Here is a 17413-nt window from a genome sequence, read left to right on the forward strand (position 1 = left end):
TGAAGAAAAGAGACAGACATGTGTAACTACTAGCCCTTCTCTCTCCCTACTTCTCCTACTAATAAATGTTAGCTCTTGTTTTGGAGGTATCACACATTTAAACAGACTGGAAACAAACAACTAATGATTTTTTAAACTCCAAAATTACTAAGTGGTACTTTTAAATTACAAGTAAATGACATTAAACAACTCATCAGCCTTTCCCAAGTTGTATTTCAGTAATGTCAAAAGTATGATAGCTCTAAAAATAACTATTTATATTAAGGAGTATTTTCTATGAAAAAATAATCCTCTGGCTTTGAAGCAGCTAAGTCAATTGGCTGCACAAGGTAGGAAATTCTTCGCAGCCTTCTCTGTTATCACCTGAACAACTTCCTATTTCTGCTTTTATATATACACACACATGGTGGTAGAAATTTTTAATTAGGAAATATTCCCATAAAACAAAGGAAAGGAACTGAGCAAATTAAGGAAAAAGTTCTATGGATCAAATCTGAATTCTCAACCTTTTCATTTTTGGCTTTATGTCACCCAACACTGAATTTCATGTTCACGTACGAAAACAAAAATTCTATATTTAACTTGAGAATTTCCATTTTCCTTTCCTTTGAGTGTTGATTCTTTTCGCCCAAAAAACTTGCACACATATGACCATTTACAATACATCACCACAAACAACACAATTTAAAAGGCAACTATCCATTAATACACAAACACCATGAGCTATTGAAGCTTTTCTCTTTGGACTGAATTTCATAGTCTTAAGCTATTAAATTTCTTCTTCAAACCCACTTTTGTCCCAGTCATAACCTTCACTTCTCATCTGACTATCATTTGCAGTCTTCTGAGAAGTCTTAGTTTCTCAATAAAGCTATGAAGTTTCAGTACTCACTTGCTCTAAGGATGTTCTCCTTGCTGCTGCACCTAGACTGGACCTGCAGAGAGAGCACAGAATCTATGAGCTACAGAAGTTAACAAGAATGCAAAATACAGAGATATAATGGGCAAGCTCCTGGGATCTAAGAGAGAGGCTACACATATTTTCAGCAACATTCTTACAAGCTCTACATAGGATATTTAAGCAGAAGGGTAGAGTAGCTGATGGTCAGAATCTGATTCAAGCAATTTGATTCTACTCCCTCCTCATAAGAAACAAGATGGCCTAAGGACAATAATAGAGTAAAATCAAAGAACACACTGGTTAAATAAAGTTTTAAGCTCCAGTTTTAAACAGAAAATCCACATTTTCTCACACAATTGTAATTACAGTAACTCTGAATATAGGGCTTGTTTTATGTTTAGACAAAATACTAACACAACTACATTATCATGACTTGCTTTATAATTCTATTATTGATATCTTCAGGTATCACAGAAAGAGTTTAAAATACTCAATTTAGATTGTGTTGATTCTGTAGATATTTAATCAGGCCTTCTTCACAATTGTATAAGCAACTCACAATTGTATACAAAGCTCCTGGCTGGAGTCAGATAAATTTACTCAGTTTCTGTATGGTTAAAAGAAACGCTGTGTTCAGTACAACTTTTACTGGGCAATTCTACTTTGAAAAGTAACTGTGTGAGAATGACAAATCCTCTTCCTAGATACTTAGCTGCCCCTGTGCTATTCCAGATACATTAGTCTGACTCCAGGAAAATTGGAGAATTCACATTGGTCTAATATTCTAGTAACACTAATTTAGAGTTCCATCTGTTTACCATGCAGGTTTTTTTTTAAAAAAATGTTTTTTTGAAGATAATCAGTCCTGTAAACACAACACAGTTTAAAATCTATCTATATTGAAACATCAGTTCTTGTTAATTCTTTTCAGGTTTGGAAAGATAGCACACTGTATAGTAACACTAAAGTTGCAAGTTTTTAGATCAACTAATTTGAAGAGTAATATATCTTCTGGCAGAGCAGCTGACTAAACCGGTAACACTTGAATAAAAAGCTTTCTTTGTGGACAAAACCCCAGCTAAAATAAACTTTATGGGAAGACAAACCTCTGAGAGAGTATGATTGACATCCTCCTCTCTTCTACTTTATTGACAAATGAATTCACTAAATTTCAGTGAGAGGACTAATAAAGTAAAACTGTGTACATGTGGTGAAAGAAGTGGAATAGCACAGGTGACACTGAGGGTGTAACTTCCCTGCAGAATGTTTGTCTCTGCTGAAAAAGCAAAGGAGTGAATCCAGATTATCTTTCAGACTACAGTTTCAACTTACAGTTACAGAAAAATTGCCTAGAAAGTGAGTCTGTATGATCTAATCATCAATGAAGAATGGTACACATTCAACCTCCAAAAAGCTATCTTCAGAAAGGAACAACCATTTAAGGCTGAAAACAACTGTGCCCCAACTTTTTAACCTCTTTCTTCTGTTCCACAGCAGCTTGCCCCAAATGTATATTCACATAAAAAAAAAAAAAAAAATCAGATTCTACAGCGCAACACAGTCTACTCATTGTAATGGAATAACTTATGGAAAGTAATGTTGCAACTTAGAGTGGGTTATGGTGTCCTTCCCTGAAAAAAAACTTTTTTTTAAAAGAAACCAACAAAACCCCCCAAGCCCTCCCTCCTTCCCACCAAAAATACTATACAAGGAAACTGCCAACAAAATATTAATGATGCCCAAATTTGGCCCAGAGTTGCTTCACCAGATTTCAAAGGCATGACATGAACTCTCTTTGGAAGAAGTAAATATTTACCTAAAATTTACCAAAGGACAATTCTGGACCAAAAAGATGGTATAATGGTAGGAAAGAAAGCACAAAAGAGAGAGGCACAAAGTGAGAGAGAGAGAGAGAGAAGCAGGGTGGACGTGGCAAGGCAGAAGATGGTGTGTGCAAAAGGAGACATGGGCCTATGTGTGTAAGACTACTGTTTAAAATGGAAGAGGCTCTCTTATTTCTCACTGAAAACCATATGAAAAGAGAAAATGAAGAATGGGCCTGCTGCAAAATAACCAAGCAATTCAGCAAACTGTGGAATGAAACTCAGTGAGGTAACAACATAGTCCTAAAGAAAAAGGCAAAAAAAAACCAAAACCAAAAAAAATACAAAACACAAACATTTGAAACAATCTACTAAAACAAACTAAGTAAAATATGTGATCCAAAGGACACAGATAAAAGCTACTAGAGAAGGAGGAAAAATGTTAGCAGACAAAGACAGTGCTAAAGAAGTAAAATGGAAGTCAAGAAAGTCTTCAACAAAGTGGAGGAACAGAAGGAGCCCAAACCCATAGCGCAAAGCAATGTTTGCGAATGGAAAACAGCTCCTTTGAGCAGTAATAGTTACTCTCGAGTTGTAGCCTCTATTCCTCCTCAGTTCATCTTTAAGCCCTTCCAACCTATAGTGGAGCTAGCGTATGGACAAAAACAAGAGATTTATAATGAACAGAGCAGCTGAGATTTGCAGATCAAATCTTCTAATATAAAACGTGCTGACAAAGTTTTGCTCTTACAGTGTCCAAATGACAATGGTAACAAAAGACAGCTGGCTTCACACGCAGCCTCTTACAGGTCATTTTTTTAATTCTGTGCACACAGAGGACTTTGAGTTTACCTTTTGATATCTTACACCCAACCTACAGTTTCCATGTTATCACTCACCTGATGAGCAACATATGCAGTATGAGAAATAATTTGCTTCCCACAAATTTTAAAGCAGCTGTAGAAGAGGAATCCATGATATTAAAATAAAAGGCTTGATCAGCTAGACTTGATTGTTTCCCAACCTATGCTCACAGCTGCAGAATACAAACCATGTTTTAACATAACTGACATAGAAATTAGTTATTACATAATACTTCCGTTTGTTTAATATGAATTGCACATTCATATACTAAATGTTATTTTTAAACAAAATTGCAGTAAAATATGATTTTGAGGAGAGCCCAGAAGTTTTCTAACACATCCAGTTTTAGCAGCAATGGAGCTTTGTCTAAATGGGGTCATGTGCTTTAAGTGCCTTATATCATATTCATTATTTATATGTTTTACTCCTTTGTTACTTGTGACATTTATGAAAAAATCTGTATTCTTTCCACAGCTAGTACTAAGTACAAGTATATTTCTGACTGGGGCAAGTGATTACTAGTATTTTTTACTACAGTTATTCTAATTCACAGGTAGTTACAGAAATAACAACCTATGACTGTCTCTCCTTTCACAGGGAAAGTATAAATTTATTGTTTGTCCATCCTACAGCTTCTTGGCTCACAATGCACCTTGTCAGAAGATACAGTGAGCTAGCAGCCAGTACCATACCCCTAGGTATTTGAGGTAGAATGCAACCATACCCAAAATATTCAATTCACATTACTCCGTTTTTTAAGCGAACTGGATTTTATGTTCTTTAAGATAGAATTTCATTGTGCTGGAATGCAGAGTAAATTTTCTCCCATAGGCTGAAGTAGCAAACAGAATGTGAAATAAAGTACTCAAAAATAAATTAAGGGAATGGTAAAATAAAGAGTCCTGATGACAATTTGTATCTATCAATCATGATTGGTCTGAAAAACTGAAATCAATGACTGCATTAAATTTGATTTATTTAAATTTACACGACATGTTTTGCTGAAAAAAAAAAAATCGGTCCACATAAAAATTTTTACAAGAAAAATAGAGGAAGACACAAAGAAAAATTTATGCTACAAGTGAAAAATTCATGTAAAAAATAAAGAAAAAAATGAAAATTGATAAATCCTTTAAGATTTTACCATGACTGTTAGGAATGGTTAGAGAAATTACTTACCTTTTTAAAGTCATAATAAGATTAGCACAGAGTATTAAGTCAGCTCTTCATTATGGGAGGTACAATTAAAAGCCATTGGTTATAATAAAACAAATTGCTACACAAAGATGGAGAGTTTCCAGCCCAATATGAAAAGCTAACTCTTACGGGAGTACATTTCAACTCAATTTCACAACATGAAGAACAATCCAGAACAGTGACGTCAAGATGTGAGTTATCACCACCAGAAAGAGCCCGTTTCTCAGGAACACAAAGCCTGCAGGAGGCTAACCCATAATCTGTGACGTTTATGGGAAAGCGCATTGCTTTGCTTTTAGGAAAGCATGCAGAATGTGGAACCACCAGCAGAAACCCAAACGTACACGGGGACACGGAGGGCTCAGCTACAGCAAAGGGAATGGGTCGCCAAGCTGTAATGAAGGAAGCAGGGTATGCAAAGCACAGCAGCCGTTACAGCTGAAGTTCCTCTGCCTCATAAACACCAGCCAGGCCTGTTTATGAGGTTTACCTACTACAACTTACTGTCAGTGAGAAAATGTGTAACTCATACAACCTCTCCTTGAAACTTCAGCAGCTTTATGAAGGCGATTTATTCTGTGTGATGTGGGAAAGTATACTGCTGCTGTTGCTGTTTTCTATGTGTGATTTATTAGTGATTACATGATCTCAGTCCTGTACAATGTACTCTCTGCACATACCATTTGAATGGTCTCTCAAATACTCATCTGCTTTAAATGAATTTCAAATCACACATTATCTGATTTATAACTGTAGGAGTTTGCACTGTGTCTTTTGCCTGAATTTCCCCTCCTAGGAGTGCAACATACATTAATCAGTATCTGTAAATAAAATAAAACTAAACCATGAATAACAATGTCTCAAAGCTGTTTAGTAATACTGCAAAAATAGATTTTGGCCTGTTACTCTAAGCCATACACATAAAGTTAAACTAGGAGCAAACTGAAAAATGTAATAGAACACGATGGTTAGTTAATTAAAAAAAATACTTAAATCTTAAGAACAGAGACAACTGCTTTGACTGAATTAATATGGAATAAAAAAAATGAGGTTATTAAAAAAATTTCACAGGAAAAGTAAATGTGGAATTGTTTACTTCAGAAAACATTTAACCAAGTATTTGAGGATTAACTAATCCTCCTGCAAGGTGGAATCTTCCTGTTTCAGGAATGTATTCCTATTCAAACAGCCCTTTTACACTAGGCTCAGTATGCAAGGTTCTGAAGAGTATGCTTTACAGCCATCTGAATTAAGTCCAAAGTCAGTTCAAAACTACAGAATTATTTTTTCTTGTTATCCTGAGAACACCCCTGGAAGGGAAAGGAAAGTGAGCTCGAGGAATTTGATAGCAGCAGACATTTTTAAGAAGGAACAGCACTGTTGGTGGGATTCATCTCACCAAAATCAAAACATGAATAATGTAGTATTCTGGACATGGCACTACTCATTTGGAGTCAGTGGGAAGAAATATGCAAAAAATCATTTGAAGACAAAATAATTTTAGGAGCAGAATTTTACCACTTATTGTTTTGATTGGTAGACTGGACACTGAACAAAAGTAATCTTCAAATCTTGAATATGCCTTTATGTCTTTATCCGTATATTATTATTTTTCTGAGTTCTTTTCTAGACACTTACACTTCACATAAAGGTATATTTAATTTTGATCATTGTTTCCCAGCAGCTTATGAACACATACATGGCATTCTGTGGTCAGGTTATGGTTCATCATAACTACTGTTCCAACAGGACTGTGGAATACGCTCCAGAAACATGAGGGCTGGGTTGGTTCTTTTACAGGAGGAGCATAAAAAAAAAAAAAAAGATATTGTCCAATATTTGGAACAAAATGAAATGAAAAGGCAAAGGGAAGTTTTCTGGAATGCAAATAAGATGCTGATTACTCATTGTTTCTCAATAAAAACTTGTCTTGGAGATGCAAAATCAAAATGCTTACTACTGGAAGAGGGTTCACACAAAATCTTACACATCAACTCAAATTGTAACTTCTTTGCATGAGAAAGTGGGAAGACCTATGAGAGATAAAACAGTAAACTGCTGGTCAGAAAGCTAATGGGAAAGCAAACTTGTGGCCACAAACGGACATCATAGGCTTGATAAGTGAGCCTAAAAAGAGGCAAAGAGAAGAGAAGTTATTTTTATTTCTTCATAGGAATTGAAATGAAAAGTTTAAATTTGTAAGAGAAAACAATATGAATTTTGTGTTCTTAAGAGTATGGGACAGCATACAGATACGCTGCATGAGTAACACTGGAAAGAGCACATTTATGTGACATTTTAGGGGCTGTTCAGGGTTTATTCAAGATTATACTGGTTTTGTTCAGAGAAGCATCATTAATTATAATACCCAAATATGGAGAGGACAGTCATCTTGTTTAAGCTAAACCCCTTATTAAAGCAAGACATAAAAATTATTGCCAAATAATGTGTGCACAACTTCCAACAGATATTTCTAACCTGTGCTAACTGAATCCAAGTGGGATTTCTAAGACACAAGAAATCTCTAGGAACACTGCACTTTGGAAAATGAAAAGTTCTACTACTTGTATTATTAGCTGTGAACAAGGTATTTTATTTATTTGAAAGAAAATCTTAAAGAATACCCAAAAGCCTTGGAAATATTCTCCAGTTTGAGAAGTAGATAGTGTAAATAAAGGCAGGGAGAATAAATTTTCTTTTAAAGGAGACACAAGAGAAAGAGATTTCTGTTGTCCTTGTTTGCCACAGAGATGGGATTTATTTGCCTTTTTTCATACAATCTCACACACTAGCAATTTGTCTGATGAATCACTCAGCCTTACAAGTATATCCTAGATGTCCCAAGATAGACCCTCTGATCAGCATAAAGACTTTTTAAACTCCTTGCCCATTCCAGTTCAACCAGCACTTTAAGCTGCTGTCAATCACTAAAAAATACTAAGTGATGTATAGAAATTCAAGTCCCCAAGGACACCACAAATTACTCTCTAACCCTTGGCATGCACTAATAAGGTTGACATTTAAAAATGTTTCATATTACAAGCATTTTGCTTTTACTTGAAAGTTCAACTATTTTTATATTTCTGTTTCTTAACCCAGCAACAGCCAATTTCAATGAAGCATTTAAAAAAAGATTTCCACATTACTGCAAAAAAAAAAGAAAATATTTTTCTTGAATGGCGTGATCCTCAAAATCAGAATTTTAAAATAAATTCGTCACTCAAATAGAGTCAGACAAAACTGGCAAGCTGAAGTGAAACACAGCATTTAAGAAATATCAGTGTTTTGTGTGCAACTTATTTTTTCCTTTGCATGTAGGCATTATGATTTAATTATAATTAATTTCAGCAGGGCTTCTGTATGAGACAAGATAAGGCTATTTCATTCTAATCTCCCTGTTCAAAACCTAGTTTCATGTTTCACCTTCTAAACATCATTATCCAAACTCTTCTGAATGGAGAATTATTTAGTTCATTATAGATTTCTCCATTATGCTTGGTTCTACAATGTAAAACATCCTAATACACATGAAAGAATTCATTTTACAAAATCTTTGTGAAGCAGAGGGATGACTTGATTTTACAAATGGGAAACTGAGATCCAGAGACATCTAGACCAGATCTAACTTGACATGCCTGTATCTGGATTACAGAATGCAAAGCCTCTCAGATGCCAGTTATCTCAACTACATTTAGAGCGCTCAGCATATCTGAATGTCACTCACTATGTGTCTCAAGAAGGACACACAGAAAATGAGTAGCCCTGAAAATGAAGATGTTTTTCCAGCATGAAACACAAAGTTTCCATTAATACAGAGACAGAAAATGCAATATAGTCTTCCTTGATACACATTCAGTGCCTTCTGCTACGGCATCATGCTTTCTGTCTCCTGAACTGAAAGCAGGATAGCTGTAGTCACCATTCACCTCATCTGCTACAACTGGGAAACACAATTCAGTTTTCTTAATATCTAGATACTGTCAATTCTGAATAAATGTCAGTGTTTGGAACTTTTAGCTTCTGCTGCTTTTGTTCCTACCTGGTCTAAGCCCTTAGCCCTGTGGACCTCCATGCCTTTGATCCAAGGTCTGTGGGAGTGAAAAAACATCCTCCCATTGACCTTCGAATGATTTTGAATTAAACTTTGTAATTGCTAAAGCCTACAGCCCATATTTCATGCTTACTGTCTTATCTTCCTGGAAGCTGATTACCCAGGTAACATTCTTTGCATTCTAGCTTAAAAGAATGTGAAGACATGAAAACAGTAACAACAAAACCAAAACAATGAGAGGCTGCAAAAGGACACCAGCCAATTAAGCAATGAATCTTTAGGTGGAAAGAGTCAACAAAAGGCCATCACCCCTGCTTTTAAAGCATCTTCAAAGTTAAACTTCAGCTATTTTCATTGGCCTTTGCTGGCAATTTTGGTTTGATATTTTAATAGTTTTTATCATTCTAAAGTGAATGGTTGGACTACTTTTGTAACTACATGAGCAGAAACAAAATATACATTTCACATGGTCTGATCAGAATTTCTACACTAGCGTGTAACTACAAAGTAGTTTATTTTAGTTAAGCTTAACATTTTTACTTGAGCTGAGAGCATCAAATTTGAAGGGCTTCAATGCAAGAGTAAAACCTAGTACACACAGGTAAAGATAATCATATATGTCATGTATATTATAGTCACTGATGTATACAGTGTTCAGCCAAAACCTCAGACTTGCACACTTTCAAGTATAAAAATGTAGAAGCTCTTTTAAATTAAGCTTCAAACTAGGGAGCAACAACTGTAAGGAAAATAAATCTCCATTCCATGAATCGACCTGAGCAGTAAACATCAGTACAGTGGACTTACTGTATGAAGAGCTAGGTTTCTGCCTTTGAGTTAAGGCAGAAACACAGATTATATTCCTCTGAGGAGAATCTTTAAACTAAAATCAGAATCATCACAGATGCATAATGTGATGTTTTCAGAGGGTTCACAAGCTATGGAAAGGAGAGGCTGGAATCGAGCAAAAACTGCACTGAGAACTATACTGTCAAACCCAAGTTAGAAATTATTTTTGAAACTACAAACGCAGGAATAGGATTTGCATTTAGTATTTTGCTTTGAGGCTCAAAGGCTCAAAAGGATAAGATTCCTTTAGTGCTATCTTGAATTTGGCAGTCTGGATTGCAAGGTCCACCACAATGACAACACCAGCCTCCCCACAGCAGTTATGTGCCTGAGAACAGAATATTAATTTGGCTGAGCTTCTAGCAGCACTGAATCTTGGAAATGCATAGGAGAGAAAGGAAGATGGAAAATACTGTTAGTAAGGACATTCTTTCTCCTTTCCAGCTCTTAACTGAAAAACTTCATGGCAATTATGCTTAGCAAAACCCCTTGTTTCCAAGTTAAAAGATTGCATCTGGAAAACTGGAAAAACATGAGGATAATGTAGGGAGCACTGATGGGAGCCCATGGAAATTTGAGCTATACACTGCTGATACTGACAGTACTGTGCATGTCTGATTCGATTTCCATGTGTTAAAACAGACACTATCCACTAGAAATAAATGTAAATTAGATCAAACATATGATATTTTACATCAGTCAATAGCAATGCAATAGGAGTTTGACCTAGTTTGATTTATTATTATTTCAGATTCTAGACTAATTTTCCTTAGATTCTATCACTGAACCTGACTCTGAAGATAAACTGCTTAGGTGAATCTGCTTGCACTGATTGTTACTACCTGTGTAAGAGAACACAAACCAATGCCTGTCTCCTCAAACAAACCGATTTAAGTAGTAAAATCCAAACAAATACTAAACATTGTATGCTGGTGAGGGGCTTGCTACTGGTTTAAAACAAAACAGTGGTTGTCTAGAAAAGAAAGCTCACATTTATATCTAATCAAGCCAGTTCTGATGCCATACAGTCCAAGGTATGGTACAGGAAAAGAAAACGGAAAAAAATCCTTTGCTTAAAGGGATGTAATTGCAGAGAAATAATGAAAAGACTGACTTCGGAAAATGCAAATGTGGATTACATACATGAGTTTAAATTATAACGAATGAAAAGGGAAAATGACATTCATAGCTCTCTGACTTGATATAATTTGTTTCATAAAGGATTGCACCTTTCTACCATAAGGCAGGGTGAAATGTCTCCCTATTTTGTGGGAAAAGAATGGGAAAAATTCAGACACGAGCATCTTGTATTGAAACATAAAGACTTGTCCTGAAACAAAACCCAAAGGACTGTAAAGTTCCACACTGGGAAGGATGGACATTATTTCTGAATTACTTGATTTTTTTAGAATATAGAAACATAAGTAACATTATCTGGAAAATAGCTGTGACTTTATCAATTTCTTAGTGCCTACGCTTCCTAAGAGACACTTCAAATTTTCTTTATTTTCTCTCATAAATGCACTGCCGGGAAGTATTCCACCATAATAAAAATCCACAAAAAGTATTACAATTTTGATAAGTTGAGTAGCTAAGGTTTAAGCCAAAATCTGCAACATGAAATGAGATGCCAGTTTTTACCACTCTTCTGAATGTTAAATAGCTCTTTGTAAATGAACTTAGTGCTTGAACTTAAGTCACAAGGTACGTACCAGGTACAGAGTAGCTGTAGGATTAAGTAACATTTTGCTTTTATTTTTAAGGTATGAACACATTTTTGAATGCATGTGATCTGAGATTTAGCAGTGGGTAAACAAAGATAAATTGTATTTCAGGTACAAATATAATAACATTTCTTTTTTTTTTTTATAAATTAATTTTATTTTAAATATGTAAGATGTCATTCATTGAAGTTATCCATGTATACCCTTAACAGATTACTGCAATAATGCACTCCAAAAAAAAGCCAAAAGTGCCTTCTGGAAGTCCTGCCTGCAGAATTTGCAGGTAAGTAGTAAATTCAAAATGCTGGGCTTACTGTGCACACGTTGAGGATGCTCTTAAATCTGACTGACAGAAGTAGTTCCCTTTGCCCTTAAGAAATAAGTAGTCTTCCCATCCTCATGTCAGCTGTGCTGTGTAGTGCAGATTTACAACAGGTATTGATGGTGAACTTAGAAAAAAATTGAATTTTAGGTTGTATGCTAACAGTAAACATCTGAAAGTCAGAGTAGCCGTTCTCGGCCTTTCAGCACTGCCTTCTATTCAAACTAGCCTAGGTCGAAGGAGAAACGGTCTCTTACTTGGCTTGAGTAAGTTCTAAAGAACAAGATTCAGTTACTTAACAGTTTGCAATGAATACTGTATAGAATGCTTTAACCTAGACCACTTAAAAACCTTCCTGCAGACGCTGAATGGATTTCTGAGGTATCCATTCTGAATACTGTTGATACTTAATTCCCTGTACTGGTCCCCCTGTTCTTGTTATCAGGTAAGATAATACAAGCCTCTGCTGTTTTATTAGCAATGCTAAGTATACAATCAAATCCCATCAATCAGTATGGAGCCAAGAAATATTTCAAAACTGTTTTTATGGAAACAGTGTACTTTGTGATGGAGAAAACTAACTTATGATAAAACTGTGCAGATCTTTCACAACACATAGCATTATGTTCTAACCACTCAGTGAGGCTAAATAAAACATATGGCAAGCTACAGACCTGAGTGTCTCTCTCTTTGAATAACATTTTTTAGAAAGCTGGGAATAGCACTATACTTCCAACAAGCAGATCAAAAGGTTTCCTTCATTACGCTTTTAGCCAAACACAGAGCGCATGCAGAAGCCAGAAGAGAGGGAAAGAGAGAGAGAGATTGATGCTGGTAATAAAAAGTCTAAGATACAAATGAGGATAAAAAATGGGGCTGCTGTGTAATACCACCTAAGCATAATTTTATAAATTAGGCAATTACAGACCATTGTTGGTCCATCTGTTAGTTTTACATTTTGTATGGTATTTTTAAGGTAAAAGTTGAAGCCAGAATATTTCTAAAAATGTAAGTGAAACCAACCTGACTTAATGAATTCTAACGTATTGCTATTAAAAACCAAATCACTGTATTTTTTGACAACTGGATAATAACTAAGTTATAGATATATTACACACATAGTATACTGCACAACTCCTAATTCAGTATCATTCCTAATTAATGTTTTTACTCTAAGAAAAATCATTTAAGCAGTCCTGCTAACATTACAAAAATTAAAGGTATGAAGCTAGCTGGTTTGCATGAATGGGGAAAAAAACTTTGCTGTATATTGTGAAATTCAAAGAGAATATGAATTTATATTTTATCATTATATCACTTTAAAGAACTAAAGTTTTACTTCTTTTGCCATGAGGGAATCACTTTTTAAAGAAACTCACTTGACAGAATGAGACAGCACCTCATTCTAGACAAGCTGAATTGTTAAGGTGCTGAGTGGGGGTAGGTAGGTACATAGAACTACTATCCTATAATGACTGGAGTTCAACAAACTATGAAAACCTTTCTGTAACTAAAGGTAAGCAGGAGGTTTCAAAAACATTCTGCCCATTCCCCCAGGCATCAGCTGACCACATCCACAGTTTCACCAGTGCAATTGGTGACAAGAAAAAGGAAGATGTGAGAAGAAGCTTTTCCGTATTATTGGACTCTGAGATGCAAAATAGCCTCTAAAAGGCTGTCTTCTATGAAGAAAATCAGGGAACAAATTCTACCTCAAATCCTTCACAATGCAGAATACACAGATCCCAAGTTTTTCTTCTGCTGGAAGATCTTTTACTTCTTCAGTCATAGACCTTCTATTTCACAGCAGAAAAAAATCCCTGATGGTACACTCACTTTTCTTTTCAGCAATCTTATCTCTAGGAGTGCAAATTAATCCAATTCAAGAACATTTCTCAACAATTAAAATTGTAAGGAAATTTCTTATGGTGACTCCACAATGTCTATTTTCAAAAAATATATTTCAGAAATTGTTTATAACAGATCATCTTTTCTTTTCTCTTTTGTTGTGTCTTTGTCAGAAGGCACGTTTAGCTGAATTCCAGCAGCATTGATTGAATTTCTTTCGTCTCTGTGTTCCTGGTGTTCTCTGATGGTCCAAAGCTACTTGGGTGATGACTTGGACTTAAAAAATTTAGCTCTAAACTTGGTGCTTAATAATCAGCTTAAGAAAAATTCCATTTTCTTGGAATAAGAGCCACAGGAATAGGTTCAGACACAAGAAACAACCTTGAGATCCTATTAAAAGTGTGGTCCTTCTTTCCTTCGATACGAGACATTATGCAATACAACATTATTCCTTTTATTCCCTTTGATCAAAACTAATGGCTGGCTTTTGGACTTGATTTAACAATCAAGGTTCAGGAGATTTTGTATCATATAACTTAGAGTTCTGGATGTTGTTGATTCATAGCAGCCTTTCCTATTTTCCAAAATGAAAGACACTGAGCATTGCTGGACATGCATCTTGACATTAAGGTCTATTTCTGAATGAAAAGTCTCTCTCAGTGCTATAAACTACACTACAAATCCTCTATGGATCCCACAGGATCTTCAATCCCTCCTTGCCTCTTCAAATAGCTTCAATTGCCACAGATCTTCAGTTTTCATTTGTTCCTTTGGATTTGTCATTGGCTCAAATGGTCTGGTCAAAAATACACAGGGTGCTATCCTCCCACCAAAGAAGAATGTATCCGTATTTGATTTTACATCTTCCATTTGCAGTTTAAAAGAAGGCAGTCTATGTCTCGCAGTGTATGGTTCATAACCATGAAATTCTGACCAGCTAGAAATTTTTTTAACTGCACGTCAAGATCTAGTTCACTAGGCAGCCAGCTTTTCTGCATTCTAGATATGAAAATCCTTCCTCTGGACAGAGTATAAAGGATGAATTGCTTGCACAGCCTTGCAGTGCCACCTTGATGTTTCAGCTAGCATACTTTTTATTATAAATTGCAAAGCCATCCTTTGTGGACAGTGTTCAGTAAATTTTTATGCACTTAGTACTCCAGTTTTCTTCTTCAGTTGCGGTAGATGCTAACTATCCCAAGATCACCCATTAGTACTACAGCCTGACAGCTCTGGAGAAGGAAAACATTTCTGGAATCTGATCAAGCAGAAGACCCATACATGTTGACCAGCCACAATACCTTGGCTCATATTTCTTTTGAAGACAGTCATCCCTCCAGAATGTGAAAAGGGTGAATGGCTGAAGTTCCAGGGTGAAGTCCAGTTTCCCTGAAAGTGCCTTACTTCATAATCTGTAAAAGCATTTCTGTAATCACCATTTTTGCTGATGTGAACTTAATGGCTGGATTCCTTGGAAACAAAGTGTCATCAAGCTGAAATGCTTGTTGATCCAGTGATTTTTCTTAATTTCATGCAGAACATTCAGAAGAATGGCTGGTTGAGTGAGGATGGCATTCATCTTGCATCCTTAAGCACGAAACTTTATTTCTTGCTCCTGTATTAGCTTAGAAAAGTGTCTTTTTGTATGACTATAGTACTAGTTATTTCATACTGGTGTTTTGATGATAGTCATGCTAAAAACAGTGAGGCTTTCATATAATACAGTAACAAGGCACAACAAACTGCAGAATACTTATCAGGTGCTTTTTAAGGATATGTACTTGATTATCTCTAAAACAACTTGTCTCCTGGTGGAGCCAGACAGCAACTATTTATCTGTGACAGAAAAACTGGTAAGCATCTTTCTTCTTAAAAACTTTTCTATTAGATCTTTTGCCTGTGTATACACTAAAACTAGAAAAAAAACCCCTTTCTGTTACTAAGGATAAGGTATGATTGCTTGAGAAGTTGAAGCTTTAGAGAACAAATTAGACACACATCAGTAAGATACTGCTTACACAGAGCTCTTCCTGCATAGAGACAAAGTGACTGAGTAGGTGAGCTCCTGATGTTTGCATTTTGTGTGATGCCTAATAATAGAACATTCACGTCAGGTCTAGAATTTGGCTCACAGTGTGAGATAGAGCAAACTGTCATCTTTTTATGAGATCTTGTCAACTTTAAGGGAGTCTTTTAAAATACAGAATAAATAACTACATGTGCTCAAGATTGATTCAGTATTGCAGAAAACCACAAGTCCATCCTTTTGATACTCATCCATTTATCAATTATAATAATATGCTGAAGCCTAACCTTTACACAGTGGGTTATGGCATTAATTTGACAGTATTTTATACTCTGTTTTTATCCCATGATATTGTGAATTCTAGTTTATTTTAACATCTTTCTGCTTTTTTTCCTCCACCCTAATTAAAACCGAATGTATTTTTCTTCTCAATTCTTGCTAAGACAGTACTATACCTTATTATAGAAGACTAACATAAAGCTGATACAAAAGTATTTACAACAGTGTATGCGTTTTGGCAGGTAGTGACCCAAGCCAGAGCTTTGGAAATTAATAATAAGCTTCAGATATCGTAAACCCACCTATATCTAGACAGGTAATTAGTAATCATAATGTGATGGCCATCTTTAGGGAGTCTTTCCAGTTTCACTGGCTGGAAATGGGTCAGACTAACCAGTGAAGCATGTTGCAGCCTGGACATCCATAAGCTTATTATTTTTATTTTAATGTAAAGAGATAATTAAGGATGCTTTTATTATATAATTTATGCTCATATGCTATGTAGCAGTTGCCTAGCTAGACAACACATCATGGTGGTCCCAGACTGGTACAGTGACTTTAAAACCATGCTAAACATGGCTGCAGATTGATCATGCAAAATCTGCCCCCCCAGCTGATTTTTCCCCACTTGTGCACAGTGCAATGCGAAAAAGAAAAAAAGTAAATAAAATCAGAGAAGTGTGATGGGCGAGCAGGCCGACTGTGTGAGAGAACACGTGCAAAGTATACCTCAGAAACACTATAGGTGGATGAGCACGAAGGGAGCCGAGCCTGGTTGTGCAGTGGGGAAAAGAAAACATTGTTAAAAAACAAATGGTGGCACAGTAAGGGTCTCAGAAGGTTTTCTGTATAGGTGGTTCCAGCACTGAGATAGTAGCAGGGGGTTCATTAAGTTTCCACGACCAGCTATTTCAGAAACTCCAAATTTATGCCTTTTAAGGTGGAATCTTATTCAAAGAAAAAAAAAAAAAAAAAAACAAACTAACAAATCAACCAAATTGTAATTGTAAAATAAATAAAAATGAGTCTGAAGAGAACTATTAATCCTATTCTTCTCTAAATAACAGACAGCACTATTCCCAGTGCAAAAAGGTATTCTAGGGTGAAGCTTTACCAACCTCTTTCATTAAAATTACCGGTTTTACTCTAACTCTGCAAGAGGTACAATGTAAAACCCCACTAGAGGACCTATTCTTCCCTCTGTATCTTTGTTTTTAGGTGCTCAGAACCATCATGTTGACAATGAGATGTTCTTCAATCTCACTGCTCCAAAAACCAGAATAACTTGCAAAGTTCAATGACTAAAGGCCAGATATAGGTCAGTAGAAATCTGCAGATTATGTCCCTAGGCAACTTAAAGTGCTGTGATTCTTGAGTGCACAAACACAAGTTAACTAGCAACCCAACAGTTTTACTGATTGCTTAAGAAACACTTTCTACAAGATACCATTTTTTCTATACTATTACTCACTCAGACATTACTCAAGTTAAAAAAAGGACTCTCCAGTTATCTATAGGATTTCTTTCCC

At 35.7% G+C, this 17413-nt stretch overlaps 1 protein-coding gene across 1 annotated transcript in view; it reads right to left on the minus strand.

Moving 5' to 3' along the window:
- The window catches only part of GPHN (gephyrin), a gene marked incomplete at its 5' end in the record, with an annotated part of 198412 nt that overhangs the window by 52594 nt on the left and 128405 nt on the right, over positions 1–17413 (minus strand). The window contains one exon of the mRNA XM_008936124.1: positions 893–935. Within this exon, the coding sequence (XP_008934372.1) occupies positions 893–935 (43 nt within the window). The remainder of the gene's footprint in view (positions 1–892; positions 936–17413) is intronic.

Source organism: Merops nubicus, unplaced genomic scaffold (assembly GCF_000691845.1).
Source record: "Merops nubicus isolate BGI_N331 unplaced genomic scaffold, ASM69184v1 scaffold7042, whole genome shotgun sequence".
NCBI lineage: Eukaryota > Metazoa > Chordata > Aves > Coraciiformes > Meropidae > Merops > Merops nubicus.